General features: G+C 44.5%; 1 protein-coding gene across 1 annotated transcript in view; it reads right to left on the bottom strand.

The window, feature by feature from the left end:
* LOC142817848 (uncharacterized) overlaps positions 1–25,622 on the bottom strand; it is a 190,872-nt gene extending 165,250 nt beyond the window's left edge. Inside the window, exons 1-2 of the mRNA XM_075895726.1 lie at positions 25,513–25,622; positions 15,154–15,328 (exon numbers count right to left, since the gene is read on the bottom strand). Coding sequence (XP_075751841.1) covers positions 15,154–15,328; positions 25,513–25,611 — 274 coding nt within the window. The 5' untranslated portion in view covers positions 25,612–25,622. The remainder of the gene's footprint in view (positions 1–15,153; positions 15,329–25,512) is intronic.
* Between the last annotated feature and the right edge of the window lie 220 nt (positions 25,623–25,842).

The following is a 25,842-nucleotide window of genomic DNA, read 5'->3' as shown; positions in this document are numbered from 1 at the left end:
CGACAGCGGTCAAGAAAAAGAAGCTTCAGCGCGAGCGCTTACCACGGCACTGACACCATAAGGAAGCTACAATACCACCACCGGCACCTATAAGGAAAAAGAGCCGTGTTACGAACCTGGACCTATGAAGTTGCTGCGTAGCCTGGGTCGACTGGGCCATGGCCCCTGACACACGCAGAATCCGCACCAGAACGTCGGAGAGGCTGTCCATTACTGTCTGCAGAGACTTGTGGGTGTAGTTGCGCTCCACGAAGCGCGACAAGCGAGACAGAGGTTGCACCCACTTGCCAAGGTGATTGGACAAAGAAAGAACATAGAATGACGGGGATAAGCTTAAAGGGACACTAATAGCTAATGTTAAGTTAATATTGATCGCTGGAATTGTGGTCCAGAAACCTCGTTGTGCTACTTTTGTTCCGAGAAAATGCTTATTTTGAAATAAAATCACGTTTCACTGGTACGCGTCACATTAGCACACTTCTAATTTCAAATCACCCGCCTCCAAGTGGGAACTTCCACGTCACCGTTGGCATGCACAACTTGCCCGGCTTTACTGCGCGGCCCCCGACGCTAGCAGCAGCAGAGCGAATGTAGCGGTAGCCGCAGCAGAAACAATGGCTATTAAACAATGTCTTGCCATGACCTTCGAGATGGCAGACATGCTTGGTTCAACTGCACTCCACTATATCGCACGACCTGTGCAGTTTAACCAGGCAAAATTTTAACTTTCAGACTACTCGCGCCGCTCACCATAGTATTGCAAGGCGGTTTTTTTTTCTATGAACGAAACACAAATCAAGAAGCCGCATTTTATTACGTCTCTTGACGCACGGAAGGTTCTTTATTTAGTGCACCTAGTTCGATTACTAGTGAATTATTGTAGACGGTAACTCAGACGTCATCTTGATCATTTCGCAAACGTGCTACTCGTGGTGCATGTGTTTTCATGTATTTACACTAATTTCTCAGTAAGTAATGTACTTCTGTCGATAATATTGCCATTGTAGACGTTGTCATACAGTACGCTTTCAATCTGACCGAAAATGTTGTCTGACTTTAGTGTGCCTTTAAGAAGCAAGTGGCTTCTGCAGTAAAACGAAAGAACATGTATTTACATATCACACCGCATCACCTTATATAAAAACGTGAGCTTTATGTCCATTGATAATGTTGGACATAATAAAAGGAGTGGATATCTATAGGAGAATGAATGCAGCCCTGTCTTCTGTTAACATATTAAAGCATAGTTCAAGATTGCAAGAGCAAGAAGAAAGAAATGGTAACAAACAAAACAGAGGCCATATGTAAACGTTATAGATTTGAACTGTGAAAGAAAGGACGTTGAGATGAAGCTCCACAAGATGCCTTTAGTATACTTCACATGGTCTTTTGCCTTCTTCTATACATCTCCAAGCATACACTAGTAATAATAATACTGATAATAAGGGTTTTATATTTCAATACCATGATATGATAATGACACGTCGTATTGGAGGCCTCCAGGAATTTTGACCATCTGGTGTTCTTTATCGTGCAATGACATCGTTCAGTACACCGGCCTCTACCGTTCCGCCTCCATCGAAAATGCGACTGCCACTGCCGGGACGCTGTGATCAAACCCACGACCTTCGGGTCACCAGCCGAGCTTCCTTGCTACTGACCTGTCGCATAATGATGGACTCGAGCCCTACACCAAGGACTCTTTTATCCTAACACTTGTGCCTAACTCCTTTCTTCTTCTTCTGTGTCCTTCTACCACGTTGCCGCCCGTACACATACATCAGCAGCATATTCCCAAGGGGCCAAGGCAGTTGATTCTCGCTGGCTTGATTCCACAATATACACTTACTGAACGGGTCGTTCGATTGTCTGTCAAGCATGTAATCGCAGTGGACAAATGCGTGTCATACCATTCTTTTCCCGGTGAATTGAAACAACTCTGCCCAGCTTCCGTAGTAGCGAAAGTGTGAGGTCATCAAGCACCAAAATCATGTCACCTCTCGTAGCTGAGGTAGTTCACGAGTACGGCCATTGTGCGCTGATCGCGGTAAAAGAATGTAGAACCGCTTCCACTGGAAAGATAGCTTCGCTGCGAGGCGCTCAAGATAATGTGCGCGGCGGAGCAAATCTTCTCTCGTCGATAGCCTGCGATCGAAAATCCTGGCTTCTTGCGGAAGGCATATCATGCGTCTTCCGAGTAAGAGGTAAGACGGAGTCAGCGGTCACAGTTCATTGGGGCTGCTGTCACGATGAGAGGGCGGCTGTTTACGATCGCTTCCACATCGCAGAACCCTGTAGCGAGGACCTCGGCGTTCAGACTGTTGCACTGATGCTACCGACAACATGCATTATTGTTGGTTGGATGGCTTTCTGACCTGCCCCCTTACCTAGAAGATTCAGTACCCACGGACTTCCTGTTGACGATTGGCTGACATCGGATGAGTACGAGCAGCTGCACAACCTCAGCATTCAGCTTTGTACTTATCAACTGCAGCTCTGCCTGGCACAGATGACGTAGCGCACGCGGGGAAGCGTCAAACGCAGCGCGAAGCTTTGTCTCGGCACTCAGGATATACATTCTCCCTTGGCAGTAGTTGTTGAACTCGACCTGGGTGCTCTTCGCTGACTTTCACTCTGTGTTGTGTCATTCTGTTTCAGTAGTTTGGATGCTTCCTTAAAACTGTAATTACGTGCCATTTCGCATAGCGCTTCACTGACCTTCGATTGAAGCTGTCTGAAGGTATCTATGAAACTTGCGTATTCAGTTGCACTAGAGTCTATCCACAAAAGTTGACTGTTTTCTCATAAAATAATTCAAATTTTGGCAGAGAAGTGCCCTTTTCGGACAGATGGCTCAATTTCGATGAGGTCGAGATGCCTCATCACAGAAACATGGCAGTGATGAAGGGAAGTTAGCCAGCAATTCCAGCAAGTGCGGACGCGTTAGTGAATGTCCCACTAGGGCGGGTGGGGGTGAGGGTGGAGGTTGGACGTTTTTTTGGGGGTAGAAAACGCGAGAAACTCAACACCGCTCGCCGTGGCCTGCCTTCTTGCCTATCTCAATCTGTGTCCGCTGGAAACTAAGCACTTCTGCTGCCTGGTGAGCTCTCTCTTCAGGGGTGGTGATGCCGGACTTATCCTGCGGCGCTTTGTTCACCTTCTGGCGGTAGAGTATTGCGAGGTCGATAGGCAGGCACTTTATTAGCCTGCGGTCGAGGACAACGTCGTACTTATCAGGTGAGACGATCAAGCAGGTCATTGCAGAGTCTCGAAAATGGACCTTATCGTAGAGCAGCCGAAGGTTCTTAACCTTGACTTAAAAGTTGACTGGTGCTAAGGCGAGGAGATAGTTAATGTCATAGTTAAATACCCACTCACGTCGATCAAATCTCAACGTCCGTCTTGATAGCGATGTCGTAATTTTCTTCTGTCAGTCGAATGCCATCGATGGCTCTCTTGGCTACACTGCTCAAGTAGGACCGCAGGTACTTGAACCTCAGATTATGCAGAAAGTTTTCACTGAGTTGTATGGTGGTATTGAAGTGATCCCAAGAGTACAGTCATGAACAAAGGCGCACAACTACAACGCACCACCTGGAACGTGAACCAGCGCCTTCTAGCGGATTCTTCGAAACAATCCGTGAGAAGTGCCTCTAGCGGGAGGAGCGGTAACTCGAGGTGACAGCGTCTCACACGGAAGGTGGGATCGTGTGCACCGGAAAATGTTGGGATCTGCAGTTTCTGCAAGAACACTATGCAATGACATATCATGGTTCTTTGACTTGCTGTCATATGTGCTACTCGAAATGAAGAGTCAGTAACCTCATCAGTTGAGGAACTCGCACCACTTGGCTGGGCATTCGCCGAAGTAGCCTCCGACCTCGCAGTACTTGTTGCCGTCGCTTTTGTTCGAGAAATCCTAGACAAGAACCCGCACAAGGGACATGGTGTAAGACCCTTTTTCGTCTCATTCTTCTACGGCCTCAAGCTCTTTCTCGTAAGTTTCATCATCAGTAGAGTCGAAAATTTCCTTATTCAGCTTGACGAGCTCAACGTTTTTCTTCAAGCGTCCACTTGAGCGGCATCGGGAACAGAGGCCTGTAGCTCGTCGGTCAGAAGCGTAATAGTTCGCGCGACGCAGGCCCAATAACGTTTCAGTTAGTGTGCGCTGAGTCCAGGTGTCTGCCTCTCGTACTTCAATTTGTTCGCGCAACTTGGTTAAGCTGGCCCTGACTACGCCTCGGTTCTTGCGCAGCCACTGGACCAGTGCCATCTGTGCAAGAAGGCTTAGATTGGCGATGACTGGGTGATTTCAGCACAAGAAAGAATGTATCGTGGTAACTAAACCGAGCCCTACACTAAGCACTACATCTTTTATGCTGCTGCGCGTGCTTAACGTCTTCCTTCTCCTTGTTTATGCCATTCTTCCATGTTGCCACTCGTACGCAATCATCGGCAACCTTACCCACCGAGGTGGACCTCTGAGGCATACTAGAGTATGCGTATTTTGTGAGCAGCCGACCCACCGTAAACGCGCATAATGAGACGTAAGTTAGACTTCGAATTGTGTAATAATAATCTGCAAATCATTTGAATTATTGATTTAGGGCATCACTTAGGTATTATCCGCGTAACGTGCAAGTTTGTTTAGATATACCGTATACACCAATCCCGACTGGAATTACGGATTATCATCCACTCACGCAATTAAAGTCTTGCGCACTGATCTTTTGTTTACTTTGTTTTGGTTTGTTTATTCTATTTCGTTTTTTATTTCTTACTATTTTCCATCTTTGTGCCAGCTCTTAGAAAAAGACGCAAATGCGGACACATTCCTTTAGCATTTGATGCTAGAGAATTTGCACTCCCCGAAATCCCTGCCCTACCACTCACCACCCCCACTTCCAAAAAAAAAGAATATATATATATGACGTCAGAGAACTTGAATGGAAACACAAATCATCATCCGCACAAAGAGGGAACAGGAAATAAATGGAAGATTGCGCAAAAGAAATTAAAGAAGAAAGAACTGGCATACAACTTATAGCACCCACACCTCTCCGCCCCGTAACCCGCCGCATAAACAAAATCCATGACTTCGGAGTTCGGAAGCCAGTGGTTCCGTCGTCGTCATTTATATGGCCGCTACACCGCGCCATACGCATAATCTACGCCGCGGCGAGGCATCAATAAGATGTCGTCCGTAGTCATCAGCTCACTTTCTGTGCTGCATATCCACCCAGATACAGGAAGCGTGTGCATTTCTTCTCTTTTCCAGCGTCAGACCCGAGTATTCTGCGACTCCAAGCGCAGTGGAAGGACAGATATTTACTTCCTTTATTTCCTACAGAAACTTACTGCCAGCGAGCCTGCCCAGCCGGCCAGCGCCATGCCACATTGCTCCTCCCACATTTCCGACGACCCGGAATGTCTTAAGGGCGAGTAGGGTGCAGGAACGGGTCGCTTCGCCCTGCCAAAAATGTGCCGTTTCGCAGTTCCTCTCATGAAAGTCAAGCGCGCTCGTGAGGAAGCGATGAGTAACAGGGAAGAAGGGTTCCCTGAGAACGAGCATGAAGTCCTTGAAGCCGCATGACACGCGAGAGAGAGACAGAGATAGGAGGGAGTGGTAAAGATCGTATTCAGGGGGAAAGTGTGCGAATATTTTGGGGAAGAAGCTGGGCGCGGCGGGTTGCCGTGGTTTGAGACGCCGGGAACAACAGAAATGAGTGGGTCTCTCGGCACACCATTTCATTCCACGGAGTGGCCCTTTGCGCTCGCTACACATAGAATTACGAATAAGCGAGTTACTCTATGTGATACAGTAGGTAGCAGAGCGGTGCGTAGTTTTTCTTGCTCCGCTCGCGCCGCTATTCGGTGAGCGTGTTCACATGTGCAAAATTACGTCGAGTGTTCACATTTGCTGCGGCAAAGCCAACTTTACCGACAGATGATATGGCTCCTGCACTGACTGTTCTCGTCAATTCTATCATCACTTTTTTTTTGAGCAAAGAAGCAGCTGTAAATCACGCCTATTGACAAATGTTTCTTTTCCAGTAGTAATTAGCGCAAGAAGCGTAGGCGTAATAATTTTTTGGCAATGTTCACTCATCAGCTGAATTAGGTGGCCAAAACACACCAACCTCATTGTTCATTTGCTCCATTTTCCGTTGCAAGGTAGCATGCTCAGTAGAAAGCGAAATTTTCAGCTGTTCCATTATAGCATGCGTATCAGAAAGCTGTGCTCGTGGTATCTGTGTCCATTTTATTGTTCTCGGTGGACGCGACTAGATAAATGGATAAACATTTGGTCATTAGCTATACCATATGCAGCTTCACTGAATGAACTATACAGATTTAGTTATCTTCGGGAACATTTATCTCAGTTTACTATTTCCCTCGTTTAATTCAAGTTTAACAACTTCATCCCCTTGAGTCCACTTAACAACGATTCACTTTAATTGTCGTCTGGTTCACTTTATTCACGTTTTCTTGAATGTATACCAGCCATTGTTCCATGCCCTGCACTGCCCCCAGATTTACCAAACTCTGTAAAATTATCGTTGTCACGTTGGACGCGACATACATACATACATACATACATACATACATACATACATACATACATACATACATACATACATACATACATACATACATACATACATACATACATACATACATACATACATACATACATACATACATACATACATACATACATACATACATACATACATACATACATACATACATACATACATACATACTGACAGACAGACAGACAGGCAGACAGGCAGATGGACGGACGGACGGACGGACGGACGGACGGACGGAAGGACAGGGAAACATAATCAAGCTGGCGTAAAGAGGCAATGCGGGACTATCCCTTATGTGAGTTGTACTGGCAGTGCGACTCTGTGGAACTCAGCACCACGTAGATACCTTTCTAACTTCACTGTTTTCGGCTATGACACGTACTTTTCACCAGAAAATTTCGAGTTCAGACTCTCTCACAACGTCAAAATTTTGACGGAAGTGGAGTGTAGTGACTTCCGTGCGATCTACCCTCTCCGAGCGTCAAAAAAAACCGACCGGCTGACATTTTTTGATATTTTACGCCTGGAAACCATGATAAGATTATCAGGTACGCAGTTTGGGAGCGCTCCGGAAATTTAGACCACCTGGGGTTCTATAACGTGCACTTAAATTTAAGTACACGGTACATGATTCTTTGGCATTTCGCCTAATGTGGCCGCCACGACCAGGATTCGATCCGGTGACCTCCAGATCATGAGCTGAGCACCATAACAACATCACCATGACGGGTAACCCGACGTGCTGAAAGTTATTTCTGAGGTGCCTGAAATTTGACGTTCATTATAACAGCATGAAGTGATTTCAGGATTTAAAGCACGCTCTGCCCCATTTACTGCTCAGTTTACGATCAATTCATTCCGATCTTACCATTCATATCATCGCAGTATGCGTCTATCTTGAGCACAGAGAGGCAGACACTTAACATTCATTTGTTACGCCTGCTTTAAACTAGTTGCCAGCAACTTGCACATTCAATCTATCAAATTTTCACTGTCAAATTTTACCGTTACTAATAACTGTGGAGAAATATGTGTTATTATCTGTTGCAATTAAGGCTTGTTTATTTTTCCCAGGCTGTAACCACGATACAGGACTAGAAGGAAACTGTATGAGTGCTTTGGCGGAAGGCACTTAACACGCCTTCGGTTGAAGCAGCGTACGAATAGACAATAAAGAACACAGAAAATCTTTGTGTGCGACTTTTGCACGAGCCTTGATTGGCCGGAAGATTGATCAATAATAGTATTATTATTAATGATTTGCACTGGTGTTCGCATTATCAGTGCGTGAGAAAAGAATCGAGCAGCCAATGAGGAGTGAACGAACACGCTTGCTGGTACGCCTACATGCTACGTACTCCAAATGCGTACTTCGTGAGGTCATTGTCATATTGCAATAAAACAAATCAGTTACCTCATCAGCATTCCACGTAAATGAATTTGGCTAAGCATAGATGCGAGAATGTAAAAGGCGGAATGGAAAAAAGAAACATTAAAATAATGGTCGGTTTACAGACATTATAGTAGAACATTAGTTCCGTGTTCTTCAAATTGTGAATATTAACCTATATCATTTCATATTTCAGGGATATAACTACACATACATTATTACGAGCGATTATCTGTCCCTAGGGCGCTTCGAGTTGCATCATGCTGCATCTCGCATCACCAGATATAGGTGCACTGCCACTCCATTTATTGTGTAACAAAATGCGACATTCGGTGACGGACCGTAACGCCTATAAGCGCGGACCATCGCCGGGGCGCGACGTTCTGGGATCCAGCGCGCGACTTGCGGCCGTAAGGTTAACTGGTCGCAAAAAGCCGTTTGCGAGCTATTCACACCCACGAACGAATATATTGATCGCGAGATGAAACGTTGCTCGAACGGCGCAAGGTAGGAAAGCCCGAGGCACGCGTATAGTGTCAGAGAAGAATGGATGAGCAGGACACAAGTTTGAGAAGGAACCCCGAAGTGAACATTCACGGCAAAATAAAAAAAATGGAACTGATAGAGGTAAAGCGGGAGGGAGTGCGTACCTCGAGAATGGAGAGTACTTCCTGATTTACGATGCAGTTGCCAAGTCGTGAATCAGAGCCCTTGTGGCTTTAACAAAAAAACTTAGTTGTCAGGTGACGGTGGACGGTGAGAAGGAAAGATACGGTGATCTTGCATTTTGAAATGAACTTTCGCGAGTGTATGTGTGGGACCTGTTCAGAAATTCAGTTACTCCGCTGCGCCTGAGCGCTTAACACTCGCTGCTTTGATGTTAATGCAAGTTCAGCTTGCCTACAAGAAGTTCTCTAATGGTATTCAAGGAAGTGCGACTTCGCATACGAATGCAAAGCATTGAGACATCGTTTCACACAAAGAGATGCCCTGGTGGCGCCATTTGGAGTTTTCCGATGGAACCTGCTTCTGTATAAAATGTACGCCCGTCATTTGGTATTATGATGGCAGTACAGGGTGACCGGGCCAAGATTTCTCCGCCGCCATTTCATCCACCAAAAGCATTTTGTTTTGCCCCGGGTATTTACACTTGGTGCAAGTACTCGAAAGTTTTTTACCCTGTTGTAGTTACTGCATGGGAGGGACACAACGGCTAAGCCAAATATATGTGGTTGGGCTCGTGTGAGTATAGCAACACAAAGTAGGGGCAGGTACGCGAAGATGTTAGGCACGAACAAAGGTTCCTCGTTGGTTAACTTGAACTGAGAAATGAAAAAAAGACAGAAGAGGCAGAGATAAGAAGAAGAGACGTGATCAGCGCGAGAATTCGTTCGTGGATCTAGCGTAACTAATATGGTGTGAAAATGCCGCAGGCAGGACATATCCGGGCTGCTTGGCTCCTCGCGGTGTAGGAAAAGCCTAGCGGACAAAATGTGCTGCTATGCATTGGTGAAACCAAAAGTGCATAGGACGAAGACTATTAAGTCCGGAAGTGTAGCATTGAGGCCCACGGGACGGATTTAAGCTCTCCCATAGTAGAGTATCAAGTACGCTGAATTGTTACCCACAACTTTTTCTACCCCACCCCCAGCTGCACCACTCACATGCACACATACATACAATGAATGAGTTTTCGTGTATACATACTTATAAACGCACACAAACTTATGCAAAAATACAAACAAAAGTGTATTGAGCCCCTCTCCATCTCCCAATTCAAAAAGCATTTTTTGGCTACGCCCCTGATGAACGATGTGTCTGTTGACAGAGCTCTCAGCGTAAGGAATGTCAAATTGTTTGGTAGTACGAGTGAGTGCTATGCTTAGGAACAGCGATCACGTTCAATTTTTGCCATTTGAACAGCATGAGGTTTACTCCGTTTTTAAACAAGAAATTAAGTGTCAATGTATAATATTAGTGTATCATCCCTCAAAAAAGAATCTGCTCTTTTATACCTTGACGTTCGCTGTCGCATTTCCAGCCTCTGCCTGTTTCAGAAAATTTTTCACAGCCCATTCCGTCATGCCTACATTGTTCCACCAGCCCGCATATCTCACCGCACTAGACATCCACTTCAAGTTGCCCGTCCACGCATTAGAACGACCACTTTTTCTATGTCCTTTTTTGTACGGACTGCAAACGACTGGAATGATCTTCCCCACGACGTCGTGGCCATTTCCTGTCCATCAACATTTTTCGACCAACTGTCTGCACGTCTTTCGCAACGAAAACCAGTGTCAATAAAAAAAAATAACAGAACATTATTTGTTAACCCACCCCTTATGTAATACCCCCTCGGGGGTCTTTAAGAAAATAAAGTGAAGTGAAGTGAAGTGAACAACTCTACCCGCTTCCCGGAGCTCCATATTCGCCCCGCAGACGAGCTATCTATTACGGCCAGATTTGTTTACCAACCCACCGCTGAAACATTCGTTTCCTTTGAAATATTCGCTGTACTTTCGTAAGTTCGCTAAAACCCTCGTTGTTTCTCCGTTGTCTCGCACGTCTGATACGTCGTTTGATCTTCATCCGAGAATAACAACATCGCTTGGTGCGAACACACTCTGCCCAACTTTTCTTGGCTGAATTTCGTATATCGTACTCCTTTTAAGTACTGTCATACTTCGCTCAAGAGCACTCGTTTCATCGTTGCATAACGGATGGTCTTCTGTTTCGTGAACCTCTCTGAATCCACGTTGAGGAGAAAATCCTGTCCGATACCAACATTTACGCTTTGCTGCGTACAAACCGTTAAGCCACGAAGGTGGCCAAGTTGGTTACGAAGCGTTTCTTGTTGCAGAAATAAAAGAGGGCGAAAATGCATTCCAGCGCCTCAGCCAGCTTACTTACGCAGTAGTGTTCGATATATTCGGATCGTAAAGAAAAATATTCCAAGATGACGCACAGTAAAAAAAAGATGCTAAAGACAAATAACAGTGGACTGCAAGGTCAGAGGAAAATGGGAAGAAAAACCTTCACTTGGCTTTCGTGCTTGTCGGCGAAGGAAATAGGATTGCGTTCTCACAGCCTGTAGGACGCCAAGTAGACGCGAGGAAAAGAACGCCTGAATTCCAAACAAGGATTACTATAGAAAAAAAAGAAACGCCGCGAGGGGTGAGGAAGGCTAATTCGGGAGACAGGCTAGTCCCGAACACACATACACGTTGAACGCCTTTGCTAACGGTGCAGCAAAGCCCTTGGCAAAAGTTGAAAGACACGTAATGCAAAACGTTATGAGCTGCGATTGGACAAGAACTTTAAGAAAGCCGTCGAAAGAACGAGATGCGGCTGGGAGGCACGAGAGTGTGAGATTGCCACGCGTGCGCGCAAAGCAGAAACTACACTCGCGGGAACAAGGAAACGCCTTTATCAGGGAAGAATAAGGGCAACAATAAGCGGCCGAAAAAACAGCAAGCAAGGAGAAATGATTGCTCCAACTTGTTTGCGCTGTCAATTCGGGATGTCGCGTTGAGGCCGAATGCGCGCCACTCTCCGGCGTTTTCTCTCTTGTCGCAGGTCGAGGAGCCCAGCCAAGTTAGGCATTACGAGGAAAGGAGGGCGCTCAGAGTCTCACCCTTTCACTCGTCTTAAGCGCACGTTCCGAGCAGAGTTTTTTTTTTTTTCTTAACTTACACGCCTTCCTCTTGTTTCTATCCCAGCCCTTTTTTCTTCCCGAAATGCTGCCGCTCGGTGACCTGGCCGCGCCGAATCTTCTAGATTCCGCATCGCCCCTTCTCTCACCCCCATTTGTTTTCATCATCGCCTCGAATGCCACTGCATTTATAAAGTGTACCAACCCAACTTTCCCCCTTTTCCCAAAAAGCTTGTTCCGCACGACGCAGCGAAGGCTATACTGTTGGGTCAGCCAGTGAGCAACGGCGGTCATCTGATTGCGCAGTTCTAATGATTGATCAGCGAGTTCATTGTACGCTGCTAACCCTGCAGGCAATATTCTTTTCCATCAGCGTCACAAGGCTGATGAGTGAACAGGGAGAGAGGAGCAGACATCTTCTACTGGTTGCTCTATTTTGGTTCCAATGTGGCGAACCATAGTTTTCCGTACACTGTACGTAATTGGTCAGACAGTGAACGTTTTTTTCTACGTTCTTTCTACGTTATTTCTTTACTATAAGTTTTGTCAAGGGCGCATCGCAGTAACTTTCGCACGTTCACTTAGCGCGCTGAGCTCTCCAGCATTTAACTGACATAATTTGGAGGAAGAAGAAAACACGGTCAGAAAAAAAAATTGAAACATGAATAAACAAGCAAGATGGCGAAGCTCGGTGGTGTATAGGAGCGTTTTTCGGCCACTGAGAAAAGCTGTGAATCTACAACCCCTTGCACTCACGCAGCGCGAAGTAAACAAAGAGATATCTACCGAAAGGCAAGAAACGTGGGCTGAGTGCAAGAACGTGTACGGAGTAAAAGTTTGGTGGACGTTTTTCTGATACGCTTGTTTGTTTTAGCACTTTGCACCCACCCGCCAAAGTAGGCGTGACATACATGGTCTTGCAGTTGGCATCAGAGCGCAATGCTCGCCACGTTTGTGTGTTTCTTATCGTTGAAGCGGTTGGATCCCATTTTTTTTTCTTTTCGTCTGTTTCACTGTACAATCGCAAAGCTGCCATCACAGTTTTTCTAAATTGGGGAAAAGTAAAAAAAAAAGCGAGAAGATTATCGCGTTTTGCAAGTGGCCACCCGTAAAAGCAAACAAAAGCAAGAAAAGTGAAATTTCTTAAAATCTATAGCAAAACGAAATGCGAAAGAATGCTTTGATCCGTAGTTTTCGTGACGGGCATATAGAGCACGGAACGTCCCCTTTACGGTAGGTCTCTGAATTCACTCTCGTTATTTCACTTTCGTGTCGAAAACTGATGAAAATAAAAGTCCCGTTTCTCTATTTTTGTTAACAAACATCTCAAGCCCTGGTTCTTGGTACATTTGTTACATTTTATTCCTATTTTCGCGTATACTTTCGGCAACCTTATAATTAAAGCGTATTTCCCAGTTTAGGCACTCTGAAATTCACTCTTTGGTCAATTTTAATTACTCGCGGGACGCACACGTGGGGTCCTGGCTTGTTTCGGCTGCTATTTGTGGTTCCACAACTTCACAATCAAAAAATTTTACCAAGCTTCACTTGGTGAATACTAGTAGCAATCGTTTTCTGAAAGCATTTACCATACAGACTGAATTACTGATTCCTTTATGAATTGTCAAATGGTTGTGACGTATACAAAGGAAGCAGTGCGCTTCTCAAGCTCAACTTTTCGTTTGAGCAACCATGTGCCTAAAGAATAAAGATGCCACGTGCCAATTCACACTGCAAAGTGATAGTGGTGTGAACAGTTGTTCGTCGTGGAATCTGGTCCGCGACAAGGCACTTCAACATTTATACCCTTGACACATTTGCCATTTCAGCGCTTGTATTGTCTGTTCTTCCTTAAGTCTATGCCTGTGTGCGCTGTAGACATTCACGAGGTATTTAAACAATCAGCTTCGAACATTCCAGCCTAATCCGTGGAGGCTCCAGTACTTGAATAAACTCAGCTGCCCACGTTTACGTTATCAAGCCTAATGGCCTAAATAGTCACAATATTCTCAGGCATTCTGCCGTAGTTCGCATTCACGTGCGATCGGCTGGTAAAATAAAACGAAGAAGAGCGCATGTGGCAGTATATACAAATGGCCCCAGCTATCATTAGTCAGAGTTAAAAATATGCCGACACAACGCAAACAAAGGTATGTTGCTGACCATTGCCTAGAGTTAGTCAGACGATTTTTTTGTGTTCTAAAGTATTGTCTAATTAGATCTGTATAATAAACTAACTTTTGAAGGAACAGAGATTGATGAAATGTTCAATGAGAAAGTTGTAGATCGGTTTGCAAAACGTACGATCAGACAGTTTGAAACTTTATAAATGTTAATTATTAGTGTTTTTCGGCTAACTACAATTGCCCGCGAAATACAAAAAAAAATACCACGTGACAAACCCACTGGCACGCCTACGCGCGCCGTGATTCTGGTGCTCCCTAACGTTCTGCGTATGAACGATACGCTTCCCTCGCAACGGTTCATGACAGCGATAAGCAGTCATAGCTGTTATCACTTTTGTGGCCGATAGCAAAACGGGTTCATCGCAAAGCCACCACCATCGTTGTGGCCCTGTCGAGACGACACAATCGGGAAAATGCTATGGTTGTGCGTACGCGGAACGTTAGGGAACGCTAGACTCATCGTGCGCACTAGCACGCAAACAGGTTTGTCGCGAGGAGTTTTTTTTTTTTTTTTGTATTTGGCGGGCATTTGTAGTTGGCATAAAAACACCTAGAGTTCACAGAGCGTTCAGAACTGCCTGATCGGACATTTTGCGAACTTATCTAAAACTCTGTCATTGAAATTTTTTATCCACCTTCGTTTCTTCAAAAGTGAACTAATTAAACAGATCCAATAATTATTATTTTAGAACAGAAAAATAATCTGCCTAACCTCAGGCAATGGTAAGCAACATGCGTTCAGTCGCATAGTATTTGCGTGGGTGGGCATATTTTTAAACTCTGGTCAAAGATAGCTTAGGCACCCTTTATATCATCCTATAAATATAACTCTTTTGGGATAAGTCACAACCACTGAATTTAATTGACAATATTTGGTGACTTCTTTTGTTGTTTTTTTATTTAGGAAGACGAAGACTTGATCAGTGGCCATTTCTAAAGCATTGCGAAAGCAACATACTGACTGACAACCAAATAATGTTGGCATGATGAAAAGAGACAGACAAAAAGAGAGACGGGACAGTCAGAAAACATGTACAGTTGTGCGTGAATATACGCAACAATTCCGTGAAGGGTCGCATATAACTATCCAATTGAGTCTGACAGTTCATGCAGAGCCTCGCTAAGCAGACCTAGAGCATCGAAGTGTACTAGTAGTCGATTTAGTGATGCTCTAATCATTCTTCACTCACGCACAAGTTGTTACGAGGCATTTTTTTCTTTTTCTTTGTTTCTCGCTTATACCCCTGTCTTCCTCAACTATGGATAAATGTTGGAGCTCTAACGAAAGCAACAAGTTCAACCTTTCCACCCTTGTCGGTTGCAACTCACCTTGGCCGAGGCAGGACCCGTCCGGTAGCTCCTCAGCCGCACCATGCCCTCGGTGTGCACGTAGGCACGCAGAGGAGACGTGATGAGCACGAACACGCGCAGGCTCACCGGCTGCCCGTGCACCAGCAAGGGAGCCGAGAGGGCTTGCTGTACCACAGTACGCCTCTTCGAAGCTCTGCACACACAGGGAGGGCCGACAGTGTGTTCACTAGCATACGCCTAAAACGTCGGCTCACAGACACATCGAGGCTCTAAATATTTAATAATTTTGGAGGTCTGCGGTACATTGAAACCGCCACGGCTGCCGTCGAACACGCGACATTTGGGTCAGCGGCCGAGCATCGCAACAACTCTGGTAACCACTTTACCAACGTGGCGAACACGCGAGATCAAAGCTGAGATTGAGTGAGTGAGTGAGTGAGGGAGGGAGAGAGTGAGCGAGATTATGATAGTATCAGAACATTCGGCCAAGTTGCAATTCCATGCTTTTCAGCTTTCAGCGCGCAATCTATCTTACAAACATAAAGAGAAATGTGCGGCACCGGCATTAACATGACACTTGATTTAATGCCACATGTGCTGAATAGGGAGAGCAAGAAAGCGAAAAAAAATGATACGGCTTGATTACTCGATCGCATTACTACAGGTTCATGACAGAACACTTGTCATGGAAGTTGACAACGAACACCTCATGGTATGCAACTTGTGAAGCTCACTATTCAAAGGCAAAGTGGCGTTGCGAGGGTCGCCACCATTTTGGAACAATTTTAACGTCCTAGTATTTCTTTATCGTCCGCCCAATGCACAGTGAACAAAGGTCAATGCACTGAGCCTGGAATAAAAGTGACCGCCGTGGCCGGAAACCTGAAAATTTAGTTTCCTGAAGCTTGCAACATGTGTCCAGCGTAAACTTTTGAGACGATCCAGCGCATGCATGATAATAAAACGCGCCGTTTTTGTCACGTTCTCCGCGAGAGATAGAGAAAAAAAGGTTCAAAAAAGTTATTAGATTGTAAAAAACAAAAAATGAGAGCAATTGTCAAATAAAACAGCCAAACGCAAACCTGACCCTCTTTTACGCGCTGAGTTTTACGATCCTGACTTGGTCCTTTACGAACTACCCTCTGTTATGTATGTCTGGTGAGTTGTTACTTTGCTTTGGTAATTCGCAGCCCACGGTGACACTTGCATAATGGAGAGAGCGAAATATTGCTCTTCGCTAACACCTTTTCGCTCGGAGCAAGATCTCAGAGTGTGTACACAGGACATTCCCAGGACTACATGAAGAGTATACTTCGGCGTGATCGTAGTTACGGGAAAACTTCTTGTCACTATGGGTCTAAGTAAATCAACCAGTAATAAAAGAACAAAAACGAAGCCCTTTGTAAAGCCTCTATAATGAAGAGGCAAGCGGTAAACAGCGATTATATTATCGTTAACCCGGTTACACTCTAAAAGTAGGTTCTTTAATGTTTTTTTTTTTGGTGAGTCTAGAGGTGACACGTGAACGACTCTATTAAAAGAGATCTGTGAATACTCTTTTAGGGTCATTACACTCTCTTCATAAATTCGTGGGAAGCACGCTTCTCCAAAAAAAAAAAGTTACCGCGGCTGTTCAAAGAAACCAATATACCTGAAAAGAGAAGGCCTACAAGAAAAGCCCAAGCAACTCTTTCTCTCTCCCTATTTCTCTTGCTTCAGCACGCACAGGAAGCTTTGAAACGATGGCTCCTAAGAGTTTTCCCAATGTTTTCAAGAAAAAATTATTTGAAACATAATTCGCGGCAATCCTGACCTGCCATATAAAAAAGTTACTCTCTGCAGGAAGTCATTGTAAATAAACGAAATTATTATAATTCATTTGCATAGTCTTCATATGTAAAGGCAAATATTGTCTTTACTTAACAATTATGGTAAAATTTTTAGACATTGCTACTTGCGATTGTTACAAAGACATTTCAGATTCGGTAAAGGATATCGATTTTCTGATAAATAGGAACAGTAGTGTTGGCTGACACATTTTCGGGATGACAGGGCATTTACTTATAATTAAGCAGCCTTTGAGAGAGCATGAGACAGAACTATACTTACCTGATAATCTTGGCGTCTAAGCTTAGTACGAGCCGCGGCTGAGGCTGTCCCCTTATAAAAGTATGCCTCACTAACGCTTTTTTCTTGTCCGTGCTGTTCTGCGGCATATCGAGGTATTGCGAACGTGAGAAAGAATTAAGAGTACTGCACGCGTGTTTCTACGTGCCTGAACACTTCGTATTGTATGTGCTGAACCAATTCATTCATTCACAAAACTTTATTTGTGTCCTGAAGCCCAGTCTTTTCAGACCACGAGGTGGGCCGCGTCCACGTCGGTACCGCCTCGGAACCAATAGCTGTGTTTTTTTTTTAGAAAATGTTCACAATGTTTTCAATGTTGAGTTGCGTAGCTAACTGCTTGTCACTGCTCCGGAGATAAAATTTATGTCTACACGAGCCTGAAGGAAAGCCATTAGGTAACCGACTCGTGAATACGTGCGTCTCGCCAGTATACGATTTGTCCATGGATGACTAACATTCTCATGGAAATCTTGAAATTAAAGAATTCATATATATGCTACAATAAACTAAAAGCAAACAAAAACAACGCATATAGCACGAAGGCTAAGTTCACGTTTCGTAGAAATAAGTCACAATAAAATGGAAATAAAACAAAATATGACGGCCGATCCATGAAGTGAAGGCGGATGATAGAGCGAAGCTCCTTGGACGATTATGAAAGGTTTATTAAAACATTATGATGGTGCCAGGTAACCCCTGGTCGCGTCGTTCGTGCACCGCGTCAGACTATAAACGGTTTCAAGATTGCAAACGTTGTACCCCAGAAAACTTCCGTTCACCTCATTTACCTGCTCCTAACTTCAATACTGAAAACGCGTTTTCATGTTCTGTTTAAGGGTACAGAAATGTATCTCTTTAGTTCTTCAGTTAAAAGGAACATGCGTAACGTTCAAGGGATTTTTTATAATTTTATGTAGCTCAAAAGAACATTTATATAGGTATGTTTTGCCTGCCAAATAAAGGAAACAAAGTGTGGAAAATCAGCGGGCTTTTTTTTTTTAAGCTAGTGTTGCCCCCCGATGCTATTAAGGCACATCGGTGTACAAAACCACATGTCATCAAGGGGATATGTTTTCAAACAGTAAAACGGTCTATAAAGTACTAGCGCTTTGCTTGCGTAGCGGCACTGTGCGGGGTGTGCAGCGTGTCCAATCATGCAAAAAGAGAAGAGACGCGCGCATCGCGTTCCGTTTTGACCGACCCCATTTCAATGGGCAGAGGCGTTCGCCGAACCACTGTAGCCGAACGTACTTGGAAAATTACAAAGTCACGAACACATAAACGCACGGACGCCGGACAGATGAACAGATGCACAGACGGATGGTTTCATGGAAAGAGTACGGTCTTTTTTAAACCTATATGCACGCTATGAGCCCTCTATGTACGGTATATATGTAACACTTGTGCTTTGGTCCGGTGAGAAGGTACGACAACGGCTTCAACTGACATTTTGAGAGCGTAAGGAGCTTCGCTTTTAAATGTGTCAAAGTCCTTGAACTTCTACCAATATGTAAGCCCGCAGGTATTACTGCACGTTTTGGAGCAGCTGCTTTACATAGTTTTGGGGGACACAAAGAATTGTTGTGAAGTGCTGTCGCCTAGCATCGCCACACTATTGAAAGATGACGGTGGCGAGGTGAGGCAGGGGTGACGGTAGTGGCAAGAGGCACCTGGGGTGAGGAGACAATATGATTTTGCGGCGAGAGGTGACAAATTGTTGTTTTATGCTTCTACTTTCTACGGACGCCATTCCCCTGAACATAGTCGTATACAGCTTAGCTGTAAAAATGCCCTCGGGCATTCGTTCTGTATTTACAAAGAACTGTTCTCGTAAACGCACACACGTTCTGTAAGAAAATGTTAGTGGCTGTAGTGGTGTTGAACTCTACTGCTATATGCGAGCCCTACCCGGCGGAGTGAAGACGTCGAACGCCTCGGGCACACTCTCCTTCACTCCAAGGGCGAGAGGTGCGATCATCCAGTGCGCCGAGTAGACAAGCGCATCGGCCACGTTAACGAACTGCTTGTACTGAAAAGCACAGAGCACAGGGGCTCTAGAAAAGCCTTCGTTACACATGCACAGCCAACACGCAGAATAAGGTAGATGTACAGGACAAATGAGAAACTAGGGGTCACAAAGCCGTCATCGGTGTGCTTCTATAATGAAATTTAAGTTTGAGAAAAAGAAGTCTTGATACAGTTAGCCCGGAACTAACTTGAAGTGAGAAAAAGTGAACGTAAACAAATGCGCGCATACCGCTTCGTTTGAGCGTCGTTTACGCTGCTTAGTCGACTTCCCACGTGGTGCAATCAAGATACCGTTTGAGTAGATCAGAAGGCTGTGATTTCTCACAGGCCTGAAGGCCAGAACTGTGCCTCGCTGCCTCATGTTCAGGGACATTCTTCTTGAACTAACGCACTGGCGATTTCCGGACATCTGCACATATCTCTATCTCTCGAAGACAGTCCCACCTTAACTGAGTGAAATACACGCTCAAAAAATCTCTATGAAAAAAGAGCTCTACCAGGATTGACTCTAAGTTTATACCCACTTCAGAGTTGAGACGAACCTAAACATTCTGCACATGTTCCACGAGAGGTGCCACAAGCAACGCATGTACTTTTGATATCAAAACAATGTGTCGTTAAAGCATAACAAAGCCTTTTTTCCCGAGTGCGAGCTTTTATTCGTTCCTTCTAAAAAACACTCAGTCCTCAAAAAAAGCAGTGGAGCATTCATTTCAACGACACAGAAGGCAAATGCAAATGTACATACGCATTATTTATTTCCCTACAGCCATCCGTTCCTTTTCATTCAAGATATCGTTCCCGCGCATTCAATCAAAAGGTTTTACGCCTTCATGTACGACATCGCCGCTGCAGAAACGTGAAAGACGGAGAGCTAGGGAGACTGAAACAGTCGTGAACAATTGGCACGACAACACAGAAAAAAAAAATGAGTTGAGGGCCCGGAAACAAAGTTACTACGGGGCACAGTATACGAGCGATTAAAAAAAAAGAACTGAGAACTTCCAACTATGACACTTATCTCTCTTACGGATCGAGGGTAGAGGGTGCGCGGCTTCAAAAGAAAACCGCCCACAACTTGCTCGGTGCATTAGCTTATTGAAGAGGCTCACACAAAAGCAGAGGGGCCGTGTTCGCACGCTCAGATCGAGGCAGCAATATCGGCAAATCAACTCGTCGCCATCGAAGGCGTTGCCCTGTCTCTCTCTCTCGAGAAGATTTTTGCCGCTCGACATTTGCACGCTATCTTTCTGCGGGACAGAAGATTTCGGTTGTGGTGCTCTTTCATTTGTGTGTAGATAGGAGCGGCTGCTTCTGTTCTTGCCCTCTTATCTATCTCAATGCAGCCCTTCCACAGTTTGCGGCGTGAAAATGAATCGCGGTAATTGTCCCCCGACAGAATTTCTTACTGTTTTTATTGCTGTGACTCACTAGTGGGCGGTCACTACTGCGAGAGAGCTTTTTCCTCTGCAAGGAGTGATAAACGAAGTAAATTAAAACCAAAAGCAATCGCTGATTTTCGCGGTAGAGCTTGCGAATCATTGAAAGCCTTTCCACAGTAATATGTAGGGTGTCCAAGGTAACTTTAGCCAGAGTTTACAAATATGCAAGCACATGCAATTACGACGCGATCAAATGCATGTTGGTCGCCGTTGCTTGGACTTAGTAAGACTATTTTTGTGCTCTCAAATATTGTTTAATTAGATCTGTTCAATTAACTAACTTTTCAAGAAAAAAAATGGATGGAAATTTTCATTGAGAAAGTTGTATATTGGTTTGAAAAACGTCTGGTTAGACCAGTTGTAACTTTATATCTGTTAGCTATTAGTGTTTTTCTGCTAATTACAAATGCCCGCGAAATACAAAAACAAATACCATGTGACAAAGTCGCTCGTGCGCCAGGGCGCACAATGATTCTAGTGCTCCCTAACGTTCCGCGTACGAGCGACCATATCATTTGCCCCATTGTATTATACTCTCTAGGCAGGGCCACCAAGATGGCGGTCGCTTCACGATGAAGACATTTCGCTATCGGCCACAAAAACCACTGTGATAACCACTGTGACTGCTTATCGCTGTCAGGAACCGGTGTGAGGGAAGCGCGTCATTTGTACGCGAAACGTTAGAGAGCACTGGAGTGATCGTGCGTGACGTGCGAGCCGGTTTCTCACGTGGTGTTTTTTTGTATTTCTCGTGCATTTGTACTTAGCAAAAAAAAACACTAATACTTACCAGATATGGAGTTCGAAACTATCTATTTGGACGTTTTGCAAACTGATATATAACTTTCCTACTGAAATTTCTTATGCATCTTTGTTCTTTCAAACGCCCCGCCGCGGTGGTCTAGTGGCTAAGGTACTCGGCTGCTGACCCGCAGGGCGCGGGTTCGAATCCCGGCTGCGGCGGCTGCATTTACGACGGAGGCGGAAATGTTGTAGGCCCGTGTGCTCAGATTTGGGTGCACGTTAAAGAACCCCAGGTGGTCTAAATTTCCGGAGCCCTCCACTACGGCGTCTCTCATAATCATAGAGTGGTTTTGGGACGTTAAACCCCACATATCAATCTTTGTTCTTTCAAAAGTTAAATAATTAAACAGATCCAATTCAACAAAATTGCAGAACACAAAAAAATTGCCTAACTAACTTCAGCCAATGGTGAGCAACATGCATCTAGTTGCGTCGTAATTGCGCGTGCCGGCATATTTCAAAACTTTGGCTAAAGTTACCTGGGTCACCCTGCATGTTGGCTTCTTTCTTTTTTTGCTTGTAATGTTGTATAACATGGAAAGAAATCACGACAATGAATCTGCATAGAATACTTATTGGTATTATTTTTTTTCTTGTGGCTACCATGCTTTCATTTCAATTACAAGCTGTAGATATTATGGTCATCCCCACCTATTTATCTTTTGCTATGCGTTACACAACATCCAAAAACATTAAGGTTTGTTTTTTATTGATTCTCGCAAAAAAGTGAGAGAGAGAGAAAGCAATGTATCACTTCTAATGTTATCAGCAGTCTTGTCGGTGCAGCAGCAGCGTGAGCGTAGCATTTAAATAATTCCGATTAAAAAGCAGCCTCGTTATTGAACGAAACAAGCGGCCTTCAAGCCTTGAAATTAAATGATGCCTCTCTGCGGGGACCATTTAGCATAGTGTTGACAAAGAGAACAATGGCTGCGCATTGCCACATTGCGTCAAGTTTTGGTACCCCCCGTTGCACTGTCAGTTATTCTTTGCTCTCTTTCTCAACCTCATACTTCCCTTTCTCATTACCCCCCAGCACAGAGTAGAAAACCGGGCAAGTGCCTGGTTAAACTCTCCGCCGTCTCTCTTGTTCTTGTTCTTCCTCCCTTTTTTTATCAGGGCAAACCGCGCCTGCAGTGTTCGAGAAGCTTCAGAACCATAGTAGATCGTTTGGTCAAGATTACGCCCACTTCGGGAACATTTCAGATTATTCTGGGAACTACGTGGCCGCTAGCGATTACGCTACAATATTCCACGGCACATGTAAAAATGCCGACGCGCTTCACCGCTTCTCAGTTGATCTACGGCCAAAGCTCTGTTCGCCGCTATCAGTGCCAGTGTGTATCACTGTAATCCGACTGTCCGTTCACCTGCCACAAACTCGGCCAAATAAACAGTTTCATCTTGTACCTACAGTCTGCTCTATTTGTCCACGTCACAACCCCGTGACAGCATAGAGTTTCTCAAAATTAACTAGAGGGCACTCTGGCGCTGCGATCGTTCAGTGACCATGGGAATGATGGGTAGTACACACATTTGCCTTGTCTTTGTACTTGCGGGCGGCGAATCGTACTTGCGGCTTCCTTTATTGCTGTGTTTCGATTTTGTTTTGAAAGAAAGATTTAACCCTTTTAAACTTCGTGACTCAATTTGGAAAGGTAATTTAAAGAAATAGGGTAGTGAAGCGCAATTGCTGAACATTTGCCTATTTTTGTTTCATGAGAAAACAGCTTCAAGCCACACGAACAAACACGGAGCCAAAAGCAGGCCAAAAGTACGAAGTTTAGACAAATGTGTATACTACCCATTATTCCCATGCTCGCTGAAGCGCCGTGTGTTGCAGCTTCCTTAGACACTAGCGCCAGAGTTCCCTTTAGTAAGTACTGTGGGAAACTCTATGCATGACAGCACGTGGTGTGAACCTTCCTGTGTAGAGTGTTTTTGTTTCTTTTACTGAATACCTATATACCTTTCCTGCACGGACTGAGCTGACCTAAAATACCGATTATACCTCCAGCATGGCACGCGTACACAGCTATGGCTCAATTGCGGCGAATTGGCTTGTGTTCTTATTCAAAATTGTTTAACGTGTGTGTTTCGCTTTTGTTTTTACTTTTTAGCAAACACTGTGGTTTTCGAAATGATAGAGACTGAAATTGAAGTACTCAGAAAATAAGTACGTGAGCAACACAATATTTTTCGATACTATATATTGCACTCCTGTACCAGAAAGATTTGTACAGACGTATCCGTTTTCACTATTCTATCAGACACGTTAAATTCATGTTTTTTGTAAGCACTACTATGCCGAGATTAATCTTCTTCGCCAAAATGTTTAGGAGTTCTAAAGAATGGCGTCCTTAGAATGGCTACTTTACGCACCGAAAAATAAATAATCTTGTTAATTCATATGCACATATATCTGTTCAAATCTTTTGTACCACATAGTCGATGCGTAAGGTATGTTGTGTACCCGAAAACATTCAACTATAAATTTACTCAGACCTTATTTAAACATCAATACATCACGCGTACCCATATGGCATCTTTCTCACGTCATTCATGATGTTGCGAAATGCATCTTTCTTGAGCAGAACGTTCTTCAGGCCAGGGATCTTGTTCACCCGCAATTATAAAGTTGCCGTAGTCAAACGTTGCAAGCAAATGTTCCTAGCACTGTATGTTATCTCCCTCGCTTCAAGACAAGAACATGACAACTCACATAGCGTCGCTTGATGCACTTCGCTATAATCAGTAATATCGACCAGTGTTTTATGTAAAAGGCAAAATAGTTACAACTTGAGCACAATGATAATGTTCCTGCAAAATTCCATATACAAGGGCAGTGCGCAAGTGGTTTTTTACCAAACGCAAAATAGCGATGTCAATCTCAGCTTTACAAAAGCAGTGAATATTCTGCTGTGATAAATATTATCGCAACTATATCTTCCCAATCGCTACGTCTGCATTTTAATTGCTTCATGCTGCGCTAGGGTACTGTCTATCAATGCGTTTTTTGATAAATTTCTTTTATCTGTATCTGCATGCACTTTAATATGAATAAAGCTTTAGAAGCAGACTGGAAATGAGCTGCAACAGCAACCCAGGCTCCACTGTCTGAAAATGTGTGAATGCACAAGACTACACGAACACAAAAATATAGCCAAGACAAATAATAGCTAAGATGGAGAAAAGACAGAAAGATGGCCGATAAGACAACCAGAAGAGAGCAGGAGAAGCCTTCAACTACAACTAACGCGAACAAATCGCGAAGCTACACAACTACACAAAAACAAGGTAGCACTGAGTCTGTGAGGTCCACGAAGGTAAAAGACTACTCAAAATTGTAGTGCAGCCGTATCACGCAGCAACTGAGGGTTACATCCCTAAGTAACAACGTTTTACATACAACGGAAAATTACAAAGCATGATCACGTGCAGGCACACCATACACTCGAAGTATCAGTGGGCGAGATGTTCGTAAAATGTGAGACAACCGAAAATGTTGCGACGAGAATAGTTCGTAGTTATTTACTTTTTTTGTCAACAAATGGTTCATTCTTGGAGGCGAAATAACATTCCCTGGCTTCGACAATACAGCACAGCGAAACAAGCCCGTGGCTAAATGAATTCCACAAAGCAGCGATACACAAAATACTCGACAGGCGAAGAATCGTTTATTTTCGAAAACGCATCGCCTTCTTCCTTTGGTGTTGGGTACTTATAAAACACCTCGAGACAAGAACGACTCTGGACCTCCCTTGGAAGGCACTCCAAGAAGAAAACATTTGAAGACGAATAGCGGAGTGCCGCGTGGGCTTCTGAAAACAGCAAAGGCTCGTTCGTCGTTCTCCCGTGCCACAGAACAAAACCGAGTACGTGGGAAGAGATTTGCTATCTCTGGCAACAAAGGAACGCACGCGTAATCTCGCAAGCAACAAACTATCTAGTGAGTGAACTCATGAGCACATACGGAGTGGAGGCTCCGGAGGCAGGTTGATGGGAACTTTTTGACCCCGCCAGCTGGAGAGCACATTAACACGAAGGAGACCCGAAAGGGGCAACAAGCCATACAAAAGACGAGATGGTGGCAGCCGGCTTTTGTAGGTCTGAGCTGTTTTCGTTTGTGGGCATTGCGCTAACGAGATCTCTGACCGGAGTTATCTAACTCGCCATCTAGAAGGACTGCGTCCGGTTTCTCTAGAGAGATCTTTAGATAGCGCTCACCTTGGTCCTTGCCTATTCGACTGCAAGGCTGCGTAGTGCTGTTCCCGAAAGAAAAATATTTGCAGCCACCCGTTTG

The sequence above is a fragment of the Rhipicephalus microplus genome, chromosome 5, assembly GCF_043290135.1.
Source record: "Rhipicephalus microplus isolate Deutch F79 chromosome 5, USDA_Rmic, whole genome shotgun sequence".
Lineage (NCBI taxonomy): Eukaryota > Metazoa > Arthropoda > Arachnida > Ixodida > Ixodidae > Rhipicephalus > Rhipicephalus microplus.
This window is presented reverse-complemented; position numbering and strand designations above follow the sequence as displayed.